Source organism: Amphiprion ocellaris, chromosome 8 (genome assembly GCF_022539595.1).
Source record: "Amphiprion ocellaris isolate individual 3 ecotype Okinawa chromosome 8, ASM2253959v1, whole genome shotgun sequence".
NCBI lineage: Eukaryota > Metazoa > Chordata > Actinopteri > Pomacentridae > Amphiprion > Amphiprion ocellaris.
This window is the reverse complement of record NC_072773.1, coordinates 32,615,350-32,639,955: the sequence shown is the minus strand read 5'-3', so window position 1 is coordinate 32,639,955 and position 24,606 is coordinate 32,615,350. Positions and strand designations below refer to the sequence as shown.

At 41.0% G+C, this 24,606-nt stretch overlaps 1 protein-coding gene across 2 annotated transcripts in view; it reads left to right on the top strand.

Annotated features, from left to right (window-relative positions):
- Positions 1-238: 238 nt before the first annotated feature.
- cpne5a (copine Va) overlaps positions 239-24,606 on the top strand; it is an 81,188-nt gene continuing 56,820 nt past the window's right edge. The window contains exons 1-5 of one of the 2 annotated variants that reach the window (XM_023285847.3): positions 239-1,140; positions 14,930-14,970; positions 15,818-15,864; positions 23,039-23,142; positions 24,130-24,169. In XM_023285847.3, coding sequence (XP_023141615.2) covers positions 1,031-1,140; positions 14,930-14,970; positions 15,818-15,864; positions 23,039-23,142; positions 24,130-24,169 — 342 coding nt within the window. In that variant the 5' untranslated portion in view covers positions 239-1,030. The remainder of the gene's footprint in view (positions 1,141-14,929; positions 14,971-15,817; positions 15,865-23,038; positions 23,143-24,129; positions 24,170-24,606) is intronic. The other variant, XM_035955310.2, reaches the window with a different exon arrangement.

Below are 24,606 nucleotides of genomic sequence, written 5' to 3'. Positions count from 1 at the left end.
AATTATTCCTCTGACAGGCCAGATTTCACCACGTCCTTCAATCAGGAAATGATTAAACGGAAATGGAGCTCCTCCGGGAGAGCACAGCCTCCAGTACAGACTTCTAGACATGGGATGTGGGGGAGAAAAGAAACGTCAGGTTTTATTTTATTGGCGAGATGAATGAGAAAGGAGTCTGAAGCTGCAGGAGTGTGAGGAGCTGTCCAGATGCTGCAGGAGTGTGAGGAGCTGTCCAGATGCTGCAGGAGTGTGAGGAGCTGTCCAGATGCTGAAAGAGCACCAAGCAGCCTGCATGCGTAAAAATGAAGACATTGTCATTTAACTAGGTGGAAATAGACTATTAATCTGTTGAATGTGGACTAAAGATTCTGTTTAAAAAATATTTTTGAGGCAGGTTTTTTTTTATTTTTTTATTTCAGGGATAACCCCCTGCAGGATTCTTAAACCAAAACATTAAAAAAATGTCACTCCAGAGAGTTGTTTCAATTAAGTCCACAGTATTTCACCTTTATTCGTCTTTTTTTTAATGACAAGTGAGACAGTCCAATCCATGGCTATTCACGCCTCTCGATGCTTGTTTATTTTCTTTTAGAGGCTCTTAGAACCAATTTGGACCAAAATAACGATCCGCCCGCCGCAGATCAATAGCTGGAATCTGCAACGAGTGTCAGTCGCAGCCCCGCATGTAGGAGAATGCAGACAGGAGGGGTGGAGTTCGCAGCTTTTACTTTTCAAAGCTCCTCTGGCAGAAGAGCTCATTCTTTGCCTGGAAAACCGCGGAGTTGGCGCTTGATGCGTCCTGGCATGTGATCCCACTTTTCTTTTTAGTAAAATCAATCGGCTCACTGCTGCAGTCTCCATTTAAACTTTCCATGCTGTTGCCCGTCCAGCGGACAGCACTCGGGAGGTTTTGTCCGGACCGCGTTCGCTCCTGCTCGGCCGTCCGCTGCGCTCCGACTCTCCAGCCTCGGCTCTCCGGGTTCAGAGGCACTCAGGCGGCCAGAGGTGCTGGCCCGGCTCTCCCGCACACATGGAGGGAGACGTTATGGACAAAGTGGAGGCCACGGGGACCGTCCATGACTTCGACCCGATGAGTGGGAGCATCCCGGCCACCAAAGTGGAGATCACCGTGTCCTGCAGGTGAGTCCGGCGCTGCTGCTGCTGCTGCTGTGTGCTGATGCGTCAAGGTTTGGGAAGCTCCGCGCGTCTTGGTTACGTTTTGTGAGGGGTAACGTGAAATATAAGATCTTTGTACTAAAACCGTAGTCCAACTGTCACAAATTGAAATTTTTGTTTGAAATATACAGATATATAACATTTTGAAGAAGAAAAACTTTACAATACGTGAAATAAAACGCTATGTACTTAACACCCTCACACACCCATGAAACATTTTGGCATATAGGGCTTGAACACTGAGTTTTCTCCGTAATCTCACAATAAAAATGCACACAGCATCACGCCAGTCAGCGTAACACAAATCTGTCCATCAACTTTTACGCGTTTTGTTTGCTTGTCCTGCTAAGCGCTAAAATCTGCACTTCGCTGTCTAATCAGTTAAATTTCAGCCTCAGTCAGGTAGATCTGGTCACACTTCTTCTGCATTGCTGTGCGTTTTGTGTGGGTTTTTTTTGTGCGCGTCAACTGGCATGCCACAGGAGATATCGACCGTCGTGGAGTTCATTGGCGCGCCCGAGAGGTTTCCCCCCTGAGGCAGCGTGTCATGCGTGAAGCTGTGCGTGTGCCCGTCAGTCTCAGACAACGACACCAGTTTGTCCCAGATATTGACACTAAACATTTCTCCCATTAGCCTCCGGATGAAAGCAAATAGGAGGAGAAAATATCCACGGAGCTGAGGCAGAGCCTCGGTTGGATAGATTAGGGTGGGGCACCGCTGCCTGCAGGTAGAGACTCTGGACGCACAGAGCTGAGACGTACCGTGGTTTTAACTCAACGAGGTGCAATTTTAATCAATGTTTTTCATGGAGTCTGGTGTAAATGTTGTGTTTCCATGGCCTCTCCAGCTGTGCGTCATTTTGCCCCGATCCACAGCGTTTAGTTCCTTGTACCTTCTGGCTACATACGGTGTCATATGCATGTAAATGAAGTAAGAGAAGCCACAGGGGAGACATTTATCAACCAAACACTCTGCTGCCATCGTTTTCTTCTCTCATCTGCATTATTCACTTAGTCAGTTGCCTGGAAGGAAAATCGACTGATTGTCTTTCTTGTTCATCCTATTTCGAAAAAAAGGTGTGAAATGATGAAGTTGTCGAACAAACTCAACGGAGCTGCTGCCATGTCGCTGAGCTTGGAGCCCATTTTGGATATGAACGGATGAAACTTTATGAGGTGATGAAGAAATGAGAAGTGAAAGTTGAAAGATTATGTAACGCTAAATATTCAACTGTGTGTAAACCTGTGATTAAACCATGTCTATGTGTGAAAAGCTGACATGCGGAGCTGCATGTTTGTGTGTTTTTTGATCCATTGTGGGGCATTTATGATGAGCAGCTGCTGGACTTGTGTTGTTTCCCTCTTGGTGCACACTGTTGTTCCTTTTCTACCCTCAGAACCTTCATACTTTAAGCTGAGATCTGTGCCGATGCCCTCAGGCTCTGTCAATCTGCAGCTCCCTAGCCTGTCATTAATTTCTCTCCAAAGACTTGCTCCTGGACACGGTTGGATAAAAAAGAAAAAAGGAAAAAAACTCCTGCCTGCTTTCACTGGACCTTGAAACATTGTGTGCTTTAGATGCAATGACCGTTCTTCTTTGTGCCTGGTGGAGGTTTGCTGCAGTCTGACCTCAGATGACTTCTTCAGAGATCATGAAGCGGACAGCTCCAAAGTTGAAACACACGGTCGTGCATGCGGCTGTTCCTTCCACTTATCAGGAGCATTTGGTCCAAATGCAACAGCAGCAAACTGAAACAATGGCTGTTATGTTGGGGAGAGGCGCAGGCTCCACAACTCTGTGTAATTGATTTAGTAAGCCTGAAAGCTCTGAGATTGCAGCGCACATGGAATTGAACTGTGCCGCGCAGCCCTACAGGCATTCTCATAACCCTCTGCCAATATTGCAGCAAGCCCCCTGACAAACTGGAGAGACTGAAGCAGACAGCCGCTTATCAAAATAAGCGCATATCACAGTGATAGCACATTGTTCCCGTCCCTGCCTCCGATTGGTTTTGCTCACAGGTCAGCCAGTGAGCCGAGACTTGGAGCATCTGCTTCTTGGCTGCGAAGGCGACGCTCCAGCTTGGTGATAAGACGGCTCTTCAAACTGAAGTGGCCTCTTTTCTTACATCTGCCTCATTGAGCACCAGTTCAGTGGGTTAGGACCAGTTGTCCCATGATGCTCTCCCTGCCGTGGCCACACCTCTAATGTGGCAGTAATGAATATGTTCATTAGTTAATATTTAGGCGCCTCAGATGGACGTTTCGTAAGTTGTCTATGTGGTTTGCCACATCATGCTTTAATTATGAGGAAAGTAGTAAATGTGAATACTTTGGGATTGTAGAATGTGCCCTTTTCTATATCTCAGCTTACCAGACTGTCTCAGAGTTCCCATGTACAATGACTTTAGGGACACTGAGGCTTTAGCTCTGTGGTTCCACTGTGAAGCACACTTTTAGTAATGAATGCTGGAAAAGAAATGTGCACACAGACAAAAAAACCCACAGAGCCCCTAAAGGCTCAACACACAGAGCTTCATTTAAGGGAGATAGTTTTTTCTTTCCTTCAGTTTCTCTTTGGTTTGCCACAGGACAAACCTATGTGCAAGAATGTTGGTAATGATTTGTAAATGTACTGTTTACCGTTATGCTCCTGTGCGACCAGAACGAGGGAGGGGAAACACGCCGATAAGCCTGACAAGCCTGACAAAGGTTTACAACTCTTATCAGCTCACAGGGAATGGGAGGAAAGATCTCGCTCCTGAAAGATTACTTTTTTCCACATCTCATTTTATAGATAGTTACCATCCAGAGGAGAGGGAAAGAAAATAACAGGATTATTTGATAAAGGAAAGGCCGAGAGACATTGTATCATTGCGGGAACATGATAAACGCTTCAGTCTGACAAAAACCCACCAAGCACAAGGACAAAGCTTGAATTTTGCTGTCGTTCCATTCAACGACGGAGTGCATCGTTTAGGAATTTATCGGTCCTCCTCCTATGCTGCTAAAAGTGGAATTGGTTGACAAATCCACCTTTACTTCCACTGACAGCTTGAACATCAAACTTTATCAGCCCCCATCGCTTGGTGCATCTTCTCCATCCCCTCCTGGTCTCTGCTGCCGCTGCTGCTCTGGAGCTCATTGTAAATGTTCATTCGTGGTGATAGATTGGTTAGAGTGCCATTGCATCCAATCAATGCATTCCATCGCTCGGAGGGGGGATCTAACTCAACCAGGCCACACTGCTCCCGAGGGATTCATTACCTGCTGAAACACACAGCGGGTCACATGGCTGCCCCGCATCCTGTGACAAATGCCCTCCAGGAGGTGGTTCGCCAGTGCACAAGGCCACTGATTGCTGCTCCCCGGGGTCAGTCTGAAAACTTGCGGCCTGCTTCTTGATCGGGTCTCTTCCCGAGGCAATCATTGCAGCAGAGGGGGGAGGCCTAATGAAATCATCAGGACCATTAGGATGTGTGGCGTCGCTGCTCGATCTGTCAAAAACAATTGCTCGAGCAAACAACTGGGATTCAAGCTGTGGAGATGAATTATTGTTTATTTGAATGTGTTGTTATGGCTGGTAACTGCTGCTGCTGTTGTTCTAAAAGCTGTTTCTCATTCAGTCTTGGTTACCCATTCAGTCAGATCCTGTGACCTCTTTTTTCTGGTTGAAACATCCTTTTGTTTTTGTGCTGGCAGGCAGCAAGTTTGAAGTGAACTAGTTTGCGTTGTGCAAGAGCATAAAATATTAATAAAAGATCTTTCGAGTAGGAGACAAATTTCACTTTGCAGTGTTTGACTGCGTTGTTCTTTTCATATCGAGTTCTGGGTTAAGACTGACCCGAGGCGAGCTCGCAGCCTTTACCTTCCAGTTTGTGCTTGTGAATGATGTGCTGCATCTGTTGTTTTGGGAGGGATCGAGACTGAGAAACACCAGGGAGGCATATTTTAATTTTTTCCCCCTGTAGTTTTGGGGATGTTAAGATTGCAGCAGGCGAGTCTCACAGGCCACTGAAGCAGATAATTATGCATGAACCCCTGACACAGTGAAAATGAGTTTGGATCCCAGACACCAGGCTTGCGGTGGTGTCAGTGTTATTAATATATTCTCATTGGGATGTATGACAGCAGAGGAGGGGATCCCACGGAAGCACAGTTGCTTCGCCCTGCCAGAGGTTCATAACGCTCCACATGTCGCCTGCGTGTCGTCAAAGTGTTGATTGGAACGACAGGAAAAGTCAACACGGGGGAGTAGCAATAAAAGATCAAAGCGGTCCCTCTTGGCTCCCAGATATCAGGCTGCTTTTCTCAGTTTTCAGAAAAACTCAAGGGTCAGCAGAGTATGTTAGTGGATTGGTGTGTCGGGGGATATTTGACCTAACATCGCAGCCTGTCTGGGGAATGTGAGAGCCGGTGGCAGATTTGTACAAAGTGTGACAGGTTGCTGAGTGAAGATTTCACCGCACTTTGCCGCATGCGCTGAAGTTCTTTCACTCGCTGACAGTCTTAGCTGAAGGGCTAAACAGGCTACTCATCGTCAGGTTATTGTCATCTCTGTAGACCTTCCTGAGTTGTTCTGTTAGATACTTTAGAGCCGAGTGGACATGTTATACCGTGTAGCCAGCAGGGACATTTCTGCCTGTGTGGGTGGGACAAAGCTGCAGTGTAAACACAAGGTTTCAGTGCAAATACAACAAATTTATACTATGGGGAAATATAATATTAGTCAAAACGTGTATTTTAGAAAATGAACGTACTTATTTTCAGCTTTTTGAGGAGCTGCCAGTCAAATTTCAGGTTTTGCTGAAACATTTTTAAATGGGTCAATATATAATTGAGGGACTTTTGAAGTCCATGGGATATATCTTGCATACATTTTTATTAAAAGTTAAAAAAAAACAACTAATGTTTTTTGTGTTCATTATGATCATGTCTTTACAAATTCCATAACTATTTATTATGGAAACAATCATTTACTGATAAAAAATGACTGGATATCACTAAAACATCAACTAAATAACCATCTGGATTGAGCTTATTTGGCAATATATCAAATTTTATATGGAAAATAACAAATTGTGTCTGGGAAATCACTTTCAACTAAGTTCCCCATTACAAAAACACCTCTCAAGGAAGTGTGTTAATTCCAGATCACATGACCTGCTCCACATGATGTCATTTCCTCCTGAAGAAAAGACTGGCCAGACTTCAAGGCTTTCTGAGTTATTTAATATAAAGTAGTCAACAGGTTTACTACAATATCTTTATAAATAACTTTCAATTTTATTCAATTGTATATATACTATTTTAGAAGAATCTTTCTGTAAAAATGCCATGTGGTGTTTGGTTATAGGCGGCCATGTTGATTTTAGGTCTGAAAACAGCAAAAAAAAAAAAAGTCAACTATGATACCTGTCAATTATGTTACAAAAAGTCCTGCAATTATATATTGACCCAAATGTATTTGTGGTAGATGTTTTCAAGTGGAACATGCAAGGCTGTGTTTTGGTCACGGAAAGTCCAAGTACAATCTTTCATTCATTTGAGCAGTAAGAATCCAGGTTGCTAGCAGACAAAGAAATGTTCTAAAAATAGGTTCAGTTTTTTACTTGGCAGGAAGTAGAAAAGGGCTCCACAAAGTGACAAAAAAAATCTACCCTTCAGAGGTAACACAGCTTGTGAAAATACAGCTTTCAGAGAAGTTTTATTCACAAAATCTTGAACACCTTGAAACCTCAGTTATGGGCCATTCAAGTGCTTCAAATAGATTTGGTCTTGTCGAGATATTCATTACTTTTTTCCACAAACAGAGCAGCAGCTGACCAATAAGCGCTTAGTAGATATTAAGAACAGAGATTTTGTCTTCTTTCATAACAAGTTGGTTGCAGAGCTACATTTATGAAAAATGGTGTTGCAAAAACAGCAAGAAGTGACAATTTATGAGACTGATGCGGCTGTACAAGTTGTTTAAGTTGAAAGAAAGAAATGACAACTTTTAAATCAATACATTTGCTCAATGCTGTCCAAGGAACTCGGCCCTATTCTACATTATGCCTAAACAGCATTTGTATTAGTGACGTATCACAAAAACATGTATCTTTGCCATCGTCTCCTTTTCAGTCAACCAATCATATATCAGATGAGACGGGACTCATCATCTCAGTAACCAAGGCAGTGAAGGAGAATCTTGTTATTAGAAGACATATTTTACCCTAAACTGTGCTATTTTCCTAAACCCTAGAGGTGCTTTTGGTGCCAACACTTGACCCATAAGCGAAAATGTACCTTGAAACTTGACAAATTTGATGGAAAATGGTTCTAGATGGGGCAGGATTCCCAGTCTCATGAGCTAAAGTACAGTTGCTGACTCTTTATACTAACTTTTTAGTGTTTGCTGCAATGTCACAGTCTAACCTTTGGATTTTATGGTTCAAGACATAATTGAGAATGCAGTTTTCTGTATAGGAACTTTTGAGAGACAAGGTTAAGGAGCTGTTGTGCATCTTTCATCTCATGAAAGGAGAATTCAGTCAGATTACGTTCATCTCCAGCCCAGTCATTTAGTGTATGCTAGTAGATGTGTGTGTGCTATAAGGTGCTTTTACTTCTGAATACTTGCAGCACTGGCTAGCGTTCGTCAGTTCGTGCCCAGCCGCCTGCTGTGCTTCACTTTCACCTATTGAGGCCTGATATGAGTCCACCACCAATTAGACCGCTCCATTTCTCTATTTCCACACTATATGGTTGCTCTCACAGTCATCTCATCCTTCACTAACATCAATTAGAGAGACAATTTCTTTGTGTGCTTGATTATCATGATCACTGCTGAGGTCAGTCCTGCTCTCTGCACTGCACACTTGACTGAATCCACTCAGGGTTCCTCTTCTCTTTTTCTCTTTAATGGTCACTTGCAATCATTTCAAAGTCACAATATGTATGAGCTCAGGAATGTGGGTTCCTAGTGTATGGCTTAAAATGCTTCATGCTGCCGGTCTGTGATGTACAAATGTATGGGCAGCTTTATCAGGTGCACAAAAGAGATAAAGGGAAATTGAATTCACAGTAGTAATAAGTGCAAAGGGCTCAGCAAGGGTTAGAACAGCCATATAGTATCAGTGTGGGCATTTCTGCACAAACTCCCAACTGTCACAGCGCACAATTAGCAGCGCTATTATTCCCAGGTTGGACATTACTTACACACCAAAAGCCAGGCCGAAACAGGGAGTCACAGCGTATGTGCGCTCTTGTTTATTATGGCAGCAGAAGAGCAGCTTTATGACGGAGATTTCTGTCGCTGCCCGTGAGATGGCTGCCCAGGGAGGACTCTGCTGCAGGTATCGTCGACCTGGAGAGGTCCCAGGTTGAAACTGAATAATTAAACAGATGGAGGAGGAGAAGACACCTGGTGCCATCACGGTGAAAGTCAGCAGATGGGTCTGCCACTAATAAAGGGGCCAGATTGTGCCTTGAATGTAGTGGAGCAGAGTTTTTTCTGAGATCCAGACAAAAGGAACATCACTCTGTCACCATATGGGCGTTAAAGTTATGCAACAGAGGCAGAGATCATTTTCAATAATGAAACACAGCCGCATGTTCAATTTTATCGGGTGTTGATTTAATTTATTTAGTTTCGTCTCAAAAGAGGGAATCCATCCATGTATGGTATACCATACATGCTTTTTATACAAAGGTTCCCTAAAGGATAATAGAATATTTCAGTCTAAATAATGGGATTCCTCTTATTTGTAAAGGGTCGGCTCATCTGTGTAGCAGCATATACCTCCAATGTTTCATTCTCCAGCCTTTTGACCCCTAAGAGCTGCTTAAGGGAGTATTAGACAAAAAGGAAACCTAGTGACCCCGTGGTGTGTGAGGGGAAAGTCAATGTGTGTCCTCAGTCAAAGCTGAGAGAGCCACGGGGCAGACGGCAAAGTGAAGCCACATAGTAAGCTTGAAAATGCAAACCAACCTTCACTTTCTCCTCCCAGCCATCTCCATTGTCTCTGATGTAATATACAGACTTTTCCTCCTTCGAGAAACCACAGACTTGACTTTCAAGCTTGCATTTGTCATGTCTTTTTAAGACCCAGTGAGGCTGCAGCTCATTGGCCAGCCAGACCGGAGACTATTTAAAACCACTTTCCAATGAATTAGATGCCAGGTTCTCCAAGGTGCCAATTATTATTTCGACAATTTGAAGAAAGTGCAGGAAAATTAAGGGACTGCTGACAATATGGCACTGTGGGTTCGGCAATTAATTCTTACATTTCTCAGTTTAATAATCAGCCACATGGACCACGGAGCTGCTAAAATACCTCCAGGGATCTGACCGAGACGGAGACTGTGTTCCTAATATATTCTTTTAAGCCAGGCTACTTTAGAGGTCAAACCACCTTCACACTCGGCCTATAGTGAAAACATTTATTAAGGTTTTAGTTGAACTAAACACTTTTTTTTTTGACACGTTTATACAGTCAGTGAAAGTTTGCAAATTTGGTTCATTAAGCTCAGCATTCACAGAATCTCTCAGTAAGATCTTATTATATGTATTACTTGAATAACCAGTAGCAATGAGCTCAACTCACTGCTGAATAAACCACATTTACTTTGTTGGAGATGATGAAACTGCAGACTCCAATACACAGATTCAGACTTTTAGGGTTTCAAACGCAAGGAACCAATCCTGACAACTAGCAGGATTGGACTTTCTGCATCAGTATTCTCCTCCAGAATAAAAGAAATATGCCAATGTTACAACTTGACATTTTGTTAGTAGTTTTACAGTGTTTGAGTCACAGGTGAGCTGGTGTGCTCGAGCTGCAGCTAGTGGAGGAACAGTGGGTGGAAAGAAAGGAGAGAACCTCATAGAGTACATGTTTGCACATTCTAGGGCAACAGTGAAGAATTACTACACAGTATTTATATTAAAAGAGAAACACAAAACAATGAATAAAGCAAACACAAAATAACAAAAATGAGACAATAAGCACAAACGAGACAAAAAGGAAACAAAAAATAACAAAAACGAGAAACAAAATGACAAAAACATGAGATATATGATAAAAGTCAGACAAAAAAAGACAAAAAAACCCCAACAAAAACAAGACAAAATATTACAAAAATGAGACACAAAATGACAAAATGAGCAATCTAATATTTTACTTTAAGATCAAAGCAACTTGTCATGGTCTAGAAATTATTTTGTATTTACAGTTTTACAAATTTACAATCTGCACTTAATGTCTTCTCTGTAATTTTTACACTTTGAGGGATCGGACCTTCTGAAGGACCGGTTTTGGCCTGCGAGCCGCATGTTTGACACCCCTGATTTACAGACTTTTTCATTCTAAATTTTGTTGAGAAACATGGTTATTCTACAGATTTGGCCTACATTATGAGCTTTATCAGCAATCTCAGCTTTAATAAAGTATAAATATATGTTTGAGTTTGTTAAATAATGGTTTAATTTTGTAAGATAAATAAAATGCACGCTATTACTGATTGATTACCGAATTTGTTCAGATGAAAATTTACTATATTAACCAAATATTTACAGATGTATCTGCAGGAGAAATTGAAAACTAAAAATGGCTTCTTTTGGCTCGTGAACTGCAACATAAAGAGATGACCACAGTTTACAGAAATAAGTCATTTTTTAATAAAAAAATACAATAAGCAAATATCTAGAGGACAAAATTCATAAATATAAGCAGTCATGCACTTTTAAAATGTAAGTCTGTACATTATGCTGGATGTAAAGAAGAAAAATTTGCTGATTTTTTATCCAGAACTACAGAATTTGAATGTGAAACTACACATCAATCTAAATCTAATAAGCTTTACCTTAAAATTTAAAAGGTAATTGTTCAATTCATAGTATGGGCATAACCCTTTATGTAAAGAGCCATTTAATTACAAGTAATAACTGTCACTTTAAGTAATGCATGAAAGCAGACATTGTATAAATAATATGATAAACATCTGTAAAAATAAAGAGAAATACATGCAAGTCGGCATTATTGACGTAATATTAGATTTAACTGTTGGTAATTTACAGATAATGTCTGCAATTCAAGGAGAAACAGAATATTTTCCATTATTAAAAAATTAAAATTAGAGTTTCTTTTTACAGCGTAAGCCATTTGAAGTCATACATGGATTATTTTTATGTAATGATACACAGAGATGAGTTTTTTGGGGTTTAATAAATGCCTAAAGACTTTAAAGCTATTGTGAAAGTGAAATTTTTTTTAGTTGTTTTGTTTGTTCTACACCTAATAATGACCTCCTTTTTGCACTCACAATAAAATATTAAATGTTCTGCTGAAATGAAGGGGTTGCTGCACTCAGAGTGTTAATGAAGGTGGTGAGGCCTTAATGAAGGAGGAAGAGAAGAAGTGATGTGATATGTTAAAATAAGCTCTTCATGGACTAGAACTGTACCACTACAGAGATCTCCAAAGTGCTGTAGTCTGAAATGAGGCTGATACATGAAATGTGCTGTGAATGAAAAGTAGCTGTATCTAATTACTTTTGTCCTACTTTCAATGAACTTCATCTTCATCATGCAACTTTTTTCTACATGAGCTTTCGGGATAATGATCTTCTCTTATCCCACTGAGATTCGTAGAGGGAAGGAGTTAACTTTTGAAACAGGCGGCGCTACTTCGGTGAAAGCAGACGGATTATCTGCGATGCTAATACCCGTCCTGCGGCACTGGTGTGTGTACTCTTACCATGTGCGCAGTAAGACGGTGGATTAATTTGTATTGGTGTTTAATTCTGTATACCAATCATTTCTTCTCGGAATAAAGAAGAAAAACGTTCCGCGAGAACAAATCGAAGCTGAGCAACTTAAACCTCTCTCCCAGTGACACACTGTGCTACACTGAGAGAAGGGATGAGGTGATGGACAGGCTAATTGTCGGAGGGTAATGGATGCCAGACAGTAACAGGTGGATACAAAGAGGCAGTTAGTCATGGATGGCTTTGTTATCTCCAATGATAATTACACTGACAATTTTCCAACTGTTGTCAGGTCAGCCCAAGGCTAATACCCAACCAAGCTGCATCTGTCATCTCCCCACGTATCCCTGTGACAGAAGGTATTGTGTCCAGGAATGCGCAACTACATGCACATGTGTGAGTGATGTCCTGTTGCTTGGATTCAGTCCCGAACTCTCATCTATATTCATTGAAATCCTGCTGTCCCCCCAAGAGCTGTGGATTATTCTGAACCAAGTTATTTATTGGCGCTGCTCACAATCAGGGATCAGAAACAAGACATATTTATGGGGTTCTGCATTAAACTCGTATGCTAATGAGGTGGTGGAAAACCATCGAGAAAACGTTTTTCATCAGAAATGTTGAGTGAAATGATTGATGATGACCCGACCTTGTGTTTTAAAGGTAATGTGTGGTTTATTAGATCTTGCACAGGAGGCAGTAAGAAATCTGAAAGAGATGTGAGAAGGATGTTCCCTTAAAAAAGCACTAAAAATAAAGGCAGGAATATTAATGCTGATAGTGACTCTTATCTTGAACAAGCCAACAAGCCAATCAGAGTGTCTGGCTGCTCGAAAAAAAAGATGGGTCAATATATAATTGCGGGACTTTTTGTAACATAGTTGACAGGTATCATAGTTGACATTTTTGCAGTTTTCAGGCCTAAAATCAACATGGCCACCTATAACCAAACACCACATGGCATTTTTACAGAAAGATCCTTCTAAATATTATATATACAATTGAGTAAAACTGAAATTGAAATTTATTTCTAAAGATATTGTAGTAAACCTGTTGACATGCCATAAATCCACACTTGACTCACACACTATTTTATATTAAATAACTCAGAAAGCCTTGGAGTCTGGCCAGTCTTTTCTTCAGGAGGAAATGACATCATGTGGAGCAGGTCATGTGATCTGGAATTAACACACTTCCTTGAGAGGTGTTTTTGTAATGGGGAACTTAGTGGAAAGTGATTTCTCAGACACAGATACAATTTGTTATTTTCCATATAAACTTTGATATATTTCCAAAAAAGAAATATCTGTCATGATTATCTCAACTTAATACAAAGAACACAATCAAAACAAATTTTGAATAAACTCATTTTATTATTGTTTAGCTAATTAGAAGGTGGTTGTTATTAAATTGGGACGGTTATTTAGTCGACATTTTAGTGATATCCAGTCATTTTTTTTATTAATAAGTGATTGTTTCCATAATAAATAATTATGACATTTGTAAAAACATGATCATAAAGAACACAAAAACTAAATATAGATTTTTTTTTTTTAGTTTTAATAAAAATGTATGCAAGATATATCCCATGGACTTCAAAAGTCCCTCAGTTATATATTGACCCAGATGTTGGATGATGATCAGTGTTAGGAAGCTGGAGAGACTTTTTCATCTGATATACAGTAGAAACTCTCTATTTTTTAGACTGAATGCTGTGACTGATTATAACCTGCATGGACACAGAGATGTGCAAATACGCTATCAGAGGGAATCTACCATCACGAGCACACGAGGCATTCTTTGAGCTCCGGTGGCTTTTATGGATTTTAAATCAGATTTAGCCCATGGATGCAGAGCGATGGACCTCTTCAATATATTGATACCACGTTACTGTGAATGTCTGTGTTGTTGCTTTTTGATTGAGGCCAACAAAGAGCCACACTCTTCATACTGACTCGGCTGCACTGCTGAGCTGATTACTCGTTAACTGTCACACTTTCTTGGACGTATTAAAAGAAGTGGATTCAGTTGCAGCTTCATTTCAGTTTCTCTCTGGTTGAGCCAAGTGACTCTCCACTCGATTAGCACAGAAATAATGCATTGATACGGCTCTTTGAAATTTGTATCGGGGCCTATTGGATCAAAATATAGTAATAAGAGTTGTAATTTCTGAGTGTATCAACTCATTCTATTGTATGTTATTCATTGGATTGTATTAGCAATGCTTCTCCAGTCATAGGAAAATGCACTGCTGCTCAGTCTGGCACTTTTCCTGCAGTTTGTTGAAATGTTGTCCATCCCTCAGCCAAAGCACCATATAAAAACCTTGCGAATAAGATCTTAAGTAATTAAATCACAGTTGGTTGCAGCACTCTGTTTGTCACTTATGAACTGTCCATCTGTTTCTGATGATTACTGAGCCACGCAAAATAGGTTAGTCAGTGTTTTCAGTCCTGTTAGCTCGTCTTTTTGTTTGATTTGGACATCTGGATTGTTTCTTTTTTTTCAGGAAGGCTTTATATTCACACATTCTACACTGACACGAATGAAAGAAATCCATCTATCTCGTGTTTTTGTAAATTACTGCTGCATTCACAGTGAAAAAATAAGGATTGCACACCCTTGGCAGAGGTATGAACTCTCCAAATGCCCTGTAGTGGCAAACAGCTTTTTGTAAGTAGTAGCCATGTTTTCACCGGCACCTCTGTGTCCTTTCACAGAGCTTTAATGTGCTTATTGCACTGCTCACTAGCAAAATGAAATCTCAAGGGCAGTGTAGTTAATGTGAAGTTAGATTTAGTGGTTTTAAATGACCACATAATTATCTTGTAGCTTTCTGTCGGTGGCATTTGGTCATTAAACTGCACATGACAGGGAGCATTTACACATGCGAGCAAAATAAGACGCATCTTCACGACTATCACACTGACATTTATTGAAGTAACATAAACGCATGCTGAACTCAAATGAGATTCTGATTTGTGACTGTTTTCTTCTTTTGCAGAGATCTGTTGGACCGAGACACTTTCTCCAAATCTGACCCACGTAAGTTCTCAGCTCTAATGATTGCAGCTTAGCTTTTTTTTGATTTTCTCTCTTCAGAATATAGTTCAGTGACACCTCCTCTCCTTTAACAAAGGTTTACTTTTTATTTTTGCTGAGCTTAACTTTGATTCAGTTTACTCTGCTATTTCAAAGTGTTCCTTCAATAACTGCATATCATTTGCACAGTAATGTGACAACCTTTCCTTGCTGAGAGCTAAAGCACCTTAATGCATGCAGGGTATAAACGCCACGCAGCCTTTGAATACAAATGGCTATCTTTTGGTGAGACACATGGGGAAATGCCATAAAGGCATTTTCTTTGATATTCCCTGCAGGATAGAGAAAGGAGGGGAGACATTTAACAATAATAGGGAGGAGGTTCAAGTCCTCTGTGCCAATAAGCTACTGGGAAAATATCACAGTCAGCCTGTTTTGTATTCGTTTGAAGATGAACCTCTGAATGACAGGTCACACCACGTTCGCCCACCTCAGCTTCATTTTGAAGTCGCAAAATCAAATCTGAATCAGGAGAATCCCTCTGTTAAGAAATCATGTTTTGATTGCATGGCTTAAATTGTGTCCCAGGAGCTCTAGTAAGTCCTTTTTTTAATATATCTTCGTTCTTTGCATGTAGACATCAAAGCCAGAAGCATCAAACTTGGCAGTTCATTATGCTGTCGGTGTGTGCCAGGATAATTAATGATGAATGTCACCATAGACAGAATAAAAACAAACACAACTGAAAGAAGCACGATACTTGACTGAGGCTGTTTAGTGACAGCGTTTTTTAATTTGCTTTCCCTTTCTGTTTCTCTCCTTACCTCCAACCCCCCTCCCGTCTTCTCAGTGGTGGTGTTATACACCCAGGGCGTGGAGTCCAAACAATGGAGAGAGGTAAGAGATCACAGCCGCTGTTCTGTCAACACAACTCAATCAGCCTGTCTCTCCTCCACGACAACCCGCTCTGTTTACAGCCCTCCCTAGCCGCCATGCTCTCCCTCTCTCAAGGTAAATGCTGCGAGTGCCAATCATTTGCAATTGATCGACCCTGTGAACACCAGTGTGCAGGTCAGCACTGCGTTAGCTGAGACTGATTAAGGTGGCAGCTATCAATAAAGATTTGCCTCTGCGTCAGAGTCCCCTCTGGCTGTTAGACCAGAGAGGCAGATAAAGCAGCCAGAGGTTGCAGCAAGATGGAAGGTCCTTCTGGGATTATTGTTTTCCTCTAATCTCAATGTAAAGAGATACAGAGAAATGGCAACTTAGATTACATCTCAGTTCTTATTTTTTGGGTCTCAGGCTTCCTAACGTCTCTTGTGAACATCACAGTACTCTGAGACTTCAAAATATTTGCTTCAGCTTTCACGCTCAGATCATTTTTAATTGAATAATGCTGTTCTTATTGAGTCTACATAGACTTTTGCGGTGCAACACAACACTGGATCTCTCAATACAAAGTCAAGTTTGCAGCTTTAACTTTTGGTGGGTATTAAAAAGCAGGAAGGTTTAATTCATAGGTTGGAGTTGTGCAGGCTGATAACACAGATTTCAGTATATAGTGGCACCAAGTAGCATTTGGACAGTTAACTATTAGCAAATAACCTTAAATGTTAAATGAATTGGTATTTAGTGTAATTTCAAATAAATATTTCCCACTAAAATGAATGATTCAGGTTGCTGCTTGATGATGGCAACAAAAATTTGGAGAAGCTCTGATTGTCAGACCTAATGGAACATGTCCATCGTTAATGTGATGAGCTGCGCCTGCAGTTACTCTGCTGGTGTCTCTTGTGTGAACTGAAGGGCAACTGCCTTCATACATCCACTATAAATTACCTTGGATCTAGTTAGTTAAAAAGAATCTGCAAAAATGTCAAAGGCATGTGAGGCGAGCTCAGAGAAAAGGTCAAACATCATTTGTTTGCTCAAAGAAGGCCACAGTGTTCATCAAGAAATTCCTTGCAAGAAAAAGGTAAAACACTGACTTGAGATTGAGAGCAGAATGAACATACCTGGCCCAGTGGGTGCAGCGGTGGATTGGACTGCATAATGTCAGGAAAACCAAGAAAAACAGGCGAGAAACAGGAGCCGGGATCATATCTGAGAATAAAGACAACTGTCAGATACGACTCCATTCACAGACCTTCAGAAAAAGGAGTCTGGCTACAGAGGGAGAGAGATACGGCAGAAACCATTCATAAGCTAAGATAATGATCCAAAGCATATCAGCCGCCTGTTGAAAGGATATTTTCAACTGAGTGGCCTTCCAGAGCCCTGACCTAAACCCCACCTACAGATGAAGAAGAAAAAACAGAAGCTCTAGTGTGGATGATCTGAAAGCTTCTGAAACATCACCACATCTTTAGCAGAAACTGGTTGATTCCACATCCAGATGTTGACAAGCAGTTAAAGGACGGCACGTTAAATACTAAAACACTTTGCTTGTACCTGCAAAACTGTGAAAATCGTAAGTTTTTAAGAGCCTACTAATGGTCTGTTGACACCAAGTATGTGTTGGTGTGAAAAGCTGACTGCTATAAAGGGCAGGGATGTGTTACTGTTTAGGAAGGTTTCAGACGATCTCTCTAGGGAGATAACAATAGTGTTGCATTTGGAGAAAGAGATGTAGAAAAGGGGCGACCTGATATCTGAGTGGTTTAGGCTTCTACCGCATGGCACAAATGTCGACATTCTTGGATGGACATTTACTGCATGACCTTCCTTGCTCTCTTACCACACATTTTATATCCATCTCTGCTGCAACTATCCATTAAAGACACATTTTTCAAAAAGTAGTCTAAAAAAAGCGGTAGAAAAAGAAAGGGTGTGACAGGTGTGAAAGCCTGATGATCTTATCTAAGATAAGATAGAACTTAATCAGTCCCAAAGGAAATTATTGAGCCAGATATTTTTTAGACCAAACATAAGAAATGCAGTTTTAAATGCAGACATAAGTATGATGCATTACTAGAAATGAAATAAGTAAGCTAAAAATATACTAGAATAGAACAGTAAATAGTACCTCTTGCAATGATACTGAGGTAATAAGTAAAGTAAGATAATGAGCGTTACAGTTGCTTCTAGCTTTTATAGGATTAACCTTTTCAGCATTTGTATGCAAATTTCTATGTTCAAGTCCCTGCTGGTGATTGGTGCCTTTTCCTCCTACAACTCCTCGTCTAATTGGACCTTCACCCAACTATTGGTCTCCAATCAAACCACTCCAATCTAGTCTACCTGTGTTTGAAAGCTGTCAATTGGTCATTTGGTGGCAGCTGGAGTGTGGCACACAGCTCACCTGGGAATCTCTTTGTGTGGTGGTTTGTTGGACTGTTTTGTACCATTTAGACACTTGCTGCCTGGCAGAGGCTTGACTAGGATTTAAGGACTTTTGTTTGCTTTAAAACAATCCCACTAGACACAAGATAAGAGTGCTTCTCCCATTTTTACATGTACTTAACTGCTTTGGTTAGTGAGTGTAGGCTGGATCAGGAATTCAATTTCAGAGCTTTGGTTTCATTAACAGATAGTATGTGTTTGTCTAAAAAAAACAACTCCTTTTTTAAAAAATGGTTTCTTGTTTTTTTGAGTAGCATCCTCTGCGCTCAGTTCTTACTTTTGTATAATTAGTGTTGTTTAATTTCAAATCATTACCTTCATTTAATAAAACCAAGATCAGCTTTGGTTCAGGAGAAACCAACTTGCTGTTTTCTAGTGTTACTGCTTCTTCTAGGTTGTCAGAAAGAGCGACAGAGACCCCGTATATCCCACTTTAGAAAGGTGTTGGGTTTCTGATGGTAGCTGAACATCAAACATCATCAGGCAATAAATCCTCATAAGTGTGGCTTAAGAGTCCACATACTTTGTCAGCTACTGTCGATGAGAGCAATAAATCTCACCTTTACACGGCAAAGCAACACACAACAAACACATTGGTATTTGACCTCCTTGTGAGGACCATCACTGACATAATGTCCAAAAAGTCTAACAATAACTAACTAAAGGATAAATCTAATCCATATTAACCCAGAAACCAAATGTTAAAAAACAGTGAATATGCTATAAAACAACAAGTAGTGACTTAAGGTAACTTTGTGCTTTCCTAATTTCTTGGCGTCTCCATTGATGATCACACCCTTTGGTGACTCCATGTACTCAAGATTCATTTTCGTCCTGTTTTTTTTCCCCCACTATGCACCTGCAACATGGCATAACTTGCAAAACAATCTGAATTTGGATTCATTGTTTTCCTTTGGGCAACTCAGGTTTTTAATTTCATCCTATTTAACTTCCAGCTGCACTTGTTTTTGTCGATTTATTTGCTTTTCAAGCTCAAATGCACTAATCAATGTTTTTTTTATTCCACTAACTTTGCCTTTTGACGTTTTATTGTTGCATCTTTTTTAGCTTTTGCTGCATTGTAAAGAAGGACTTCATACCTCAATGTACTCCAAATTTAAATATAGTTGAAGATAAGATTTTAAAAGAACTTGAATTACCCTTAACTTGTACAGGAAATTTCTCTCAATGCTCAAACCTGGTGGATGATAATTATTCTCTCATGTCTTTTAAAGCTTTGACTCACAAGAAAGCAAGCCTAAGTGCAATGACATTCTTCACATGAGCCAGAAGGTAGTTTTACTGGTTAGCATGCAAATGTAGACGCATCAAGTGCAGCGTTCCGGCGACAAGAGCCTCCTACACCTGTCACCTCCAGTCACAGTACCCCACCTCGAGCTTACGAACTGTGGGTGCAGCCTGTGCAGAGATATTTGTTTTCGGTGCACATGACGGGTGGCTTTGCAAGCAGCAGAGTCAAGCTGGGCGGTATTGATAAAGCTAAGTGCCCCTCCTGCACCCCTGTCAAGTAATGTGTTTTTGTTCCCCCGGGAGTAGATTGCAGCTGGCCGATAGCAGCACCTTTCACTTCGCCACCAACCATCTGTAATCCAATTACTCCTTTATGGGGCAAACTCCCCCTTCAGCTGCTGCTCATTAACATTCCTAATCGACACAAGAATACAGAAACAAATGTTATGGATACATTGTATTTTGATTTCAGTAGGATGTCTTCATCAAATCCTCTTGCGAGCCGTGTCAGCATGACTAATTGTTGTCAGCATCTGTGGTTAATATATAAAACTGTAGCTGCAGCCCATCATTATGTTACCTCACGATTTTAAAGTCTTAATTTCCAGTTCCCTTGTCTGTAATTACTCCTGGTGCATGACAGATTTTCTTCTCTCCTCCACTTTCACTCAACTAAGCAGCTGCCACAATATAACCTCCCCAAATTCAAGCCTGCCCTTTCCTTTTCTAATCAAACTCCTAATCTTTTTACCAAGATCAATTTTCTGACACTGTGCCTCACAATTTATTCTACTTACGGTTATTGGAGGGGAAGAAATGCACACGGCTATTGCCCAGATATCCCTTTAGTGGAGTTCTTTTTTTTTCTTTTGACAGTTAATTATAGTGCTTCACAACCTTGACTTTACAGGTTGCCCGTGTACTTGCCAAAAGTGCAGATAATGTGTAGAGCGGGAGATCTGTTATTTCCTTGGGTGGCTGTTTGCAGCTTTGGTGCAGAGTCTTCCTCGTTTGTTAAGGGTGGCCTGGGGCCAACTTGAATGTGCTACAAGGGATGATGAAAAAGTTACAAGACCGTGCTTATTAAAATCAAAAAATATACCTGATTAAAATGTGGCTGCCAGTGAAGTGGTCTCCTTGTACAATGATACAGAGCTCACAGTGCTGCTGTAATGCTTGTAAGGCTCCCTGGAAGTTCTGTTAGATGTCAAGCACCGTCTGCGATGAGCGCTGAATCTTTTAAACTGCGTTGAAATGGCAGTTTTTAACTTGGTTTTCATTTTAGGCAACTGTGGCACAGGGGGAAGAGTTGGTTGTCCACTAATCACAAGGTTGGTGGTTTAATCCCCAGACCTGCCACAAGCTGAAGGGGTCTTGGACAAGACACTGAACCTACAGTTGCTCCTGATGGCAGGAAAGCACCTTGCATGGCAGTTCAAGTCGCCTGTGGTGTGTGTGTGTGAATAGGAAACATTGTAAAGTGCTTTGGGTACGACTATAGTAGAAAAGGGTAGTATAAGTACAGACCATTTACCACTTTGGGTGAATAGAAAGAAGTCATTTTAAGTCTATTTTGATAATTGGGGTGGAAGAAGAGTGATGAATATGTTGTTGTGGCCAAAGATCAGTGTGTAATCATATTGTTGTGACCAGGAGCATAGAGCATTTGCTACTCATATGCCATCATGTTACAGTTCAGGTGATTTGCAGCAAATGTTTTCCATTGGACACTTCAGGACATTACAGTAGAACTCTACGATGACAGACCAACACAGAGGGAATAATTCCTGACGAAGAAAATAATGAGTATAGTCCAGGTGTGCTCCAAGCTTTGTCCTCCGTTCATGAAAACTGTTGTTCTGAGTCATAAACAGAATGTGGTTTCCAAGACAACAGAAAGTCCCTAACCATCTAAAGGGGCTAACCAGACCTCCATCGCAAATAGTGGAAGATATTTGATCTTCTATTGGAGAACTAGAACGATCAAAAAGTCATGGATAGAGGATTCTAATAGGCAGAGAGAGCCTGAGGGTGAGGACAGTGGAAAAGAGTGAGAGGTTACCAATAATATAAAAATGTATATGCACATCAAGATTTCTTTTTCTGCAGAGGCGATTAATTCAGATCTTTTTCCAGTAGATAAAAGATCTTAGTAATGTCTCTCCTCAGTATTTTTAAAACTTTCATCTACCACACTTCTCTCGGTGGTAGTCGGTTGTATTACTGCCTGTAATCACCACAGATGATGTTCGACATGCCGGTTGGTTCGACTGACACAGAATGTGGTGTTTTCTTCAATTTGAGCTCCATGGAAAAATGGCAAACGTGCACAAAAACATGTGTAGCACAGGTTCTGATGCTGGTAATGCAATGCCACGCAACGTCCTAGCTCATGACAATTACTGCTCCTGCTTTCCCGGTGGAGACTTCACCTCCTTCACATCTGATGGAATGGAGCTCTCACACTTCCTGACAGAAAAAGCAAGAGAGAAGCTGGTGCCATACAATACTTAAACTTTCATAGGCTCTGACACACTTTAAAGCTTGACAGCAGGCTACACTTCAGCAAACTCACACTCTCAGACTGTCACATGTTACACACAATCCAGCCTGACTGTCTTTGCATTAGCATCGGCCTCTATGCGGTAAAAGTATTCCACGGCCGTCACGTTACTCGTCTGCTCCCCCTGGTCGGTCTCACTTTGAGTTTTTACCCCACAATGGATGTAATCACAAAAAATGTGAGCCTGTAATCCTGCTGTTTCATCTCCTCATTAAGCCCCAACACTGCTATTATTAATTCACTGTGTCAGTTTACGGTTACACTTTTTTACTGGGGATGTTTTATTTATGCAGCTCAACGTCAGTTCTCTGACTTTGAATTATTCATTTTAGAGACAATTAATGTGTGTGTGTGTGTGTGTGTGTCAGGGGGATGCAACGCTGTTTCTCCTGATTTATTTGTCAGCACATCAACTCATCAGAAGGTCTTGCTCTGTAACACTGATGAAATAGTGTTTTAGTGTCTGCGCTTGCCGCTTTACATTTTCGTCCTGGTGCTAGCCAACAGGAGATTCCAATGATTTGTGTTCATTCCCCTTAGTGAATACAAAAGTCACTTCTTTTCTCTGCCTTTGTCTCGTCATTCCCAAATCCTCCACTCCTGGTTTTGAAGTGGTGCAGAGAGCGGCAGCGGCGTACATGCGGTATTAATTAAACAAGTGTAATTGGACTCAACAAAATGCTTTCCTCAGGCTCAAGTGGTGCAGAAGCAGAGCTGACACCGTGCGATCGTTGACTTCTTTTAATCAAATCTGATCTTATCCAAAGCTGGGAGTTCACACGGCTGCTGGGGGACGATAGATTGGCGAAATAACAGAGAGGTAGAAGTGGAGTCTAAATGACTGCGTGGTGTCATTTCTAAGCTCTGTGCTCACATCTTTCTCTTCTGCCTTTTTCTCTCTTGCTCCTGATCTAGTTTGGGAGAACAGAGGTGATAGACAACACACTAAACCCAGACTTTGTCAGGAAGTACATCCTGGACTACTTCTTTGAGGAGAAGCAGAACCTACGCTTTGACGTGTAAGTGTATTCCATTTGATCTACTTCTTTTTGTTCAGAGGACACAAACCAAGGTGTGTGCCACCCTTTTCTGCCATATGTTCAACATCTTCCACCTCATCTATCTCTTCTAATCCCCCCTCCCTTATTCCTGTCTCTCATTTTCTCTCCCTGAGTCGCTCTCTTTTTTTCCCCTCTTCCTCAGCTTGGCTCTCTCCTGAGGAATTATTCATTGGTGCGGTCTCTCAGTAGTCATTCGTTGAGGGGAGATTGGTATAAAGATGATAAATATTTCATATAAAGTTTTATCCTTAATCTCCCTGCTGCTAAGCAAAGCAAACGTATGAAACCAAGTCTCATAAAACTCACAGAGACCCCTGTCCTGCCTTTCTCTTCTTGAAAAGGCCACACTAGTGAAAGGGTCAGGAAGGGGCAGCTTCATCTTTAAGGTTTCCCAGCAACAGACTCAGGATTATGTTCTTAAACAGACGACATATGCTTCCAAAAATCCACAGCCTTCAAGCATGAAGTCCCTCATGGACCTCTGGGACGTATCCAGGACTGAGGTCTCTGAGGATTTCATGAATTCATGTACTGTGCTATCATGGTGCAACACTGCAACAGGAAAGCAGCAAGTGCTTCCCCTTCACAATTAGTGCTACTCATTTACATCTCTCTTTTATCACAGAGGTGGGAGCTGGGGCATACTCAGGTTTAATTACTTTTACATTAAGTTTGACTGGGAGATGCTCACAACTTTCTCGCGTTGGTAGATTGTTTCAGTATGTTTCCCCCGGCGCTGCACGGAGATTACATTCATAAACTATAGAATGAGTCCATTAATTAACTGCCACATTACTGCTGACGTGTTTCTTTCCCCGACCGTCTCCCTTTTGCTCCCCCAACGACCCAGGTGTGTGATTGACAGGCAAAAAATGTCCATGCTATAATTCGTAAGCTCTTCTGTTGTGTTGCCCCTTTGATTTGTGGTTCTCTTTGCAATTTCAGGTATGATATTGATTCTAAAAGTCCAGATCTGGGGAAGCATGTAAGTGAAGAACTTTTTTTTTGTGTGTGCATCAGGAACTCGACTTTTGTATTCCGCCACTGATTTCTCAGTGCACGTGTGTTTCGGTTCTATGCAAACCAAAGTTTGAGGCATCTAGATGCTCAAATATATTTGGAAATAATGAGTGAACTGTGCTTCATCTAGCAAAAGGTTGTTTATTTTTATTTACCTTCCATCCTACTCTAAAATGAGTTCTATTATTCCTCCAGAGCGATAATAATCAAAGCTTCATTTGCATCTGGCATACCCTCATTACCTTTTTTTTTTTTAAACTGAGAAATGAAGCATTGCACATCATTATCAAAGCTATTCAACACGTTTCCCTGTTTGCTTTCTGGTGCTCTTTGCCTGTTAGATTGTGATTTACAAGATAGCCTGTAGTTGCATTTAAAAAATAGTACAGCTGTTGTCTGGAA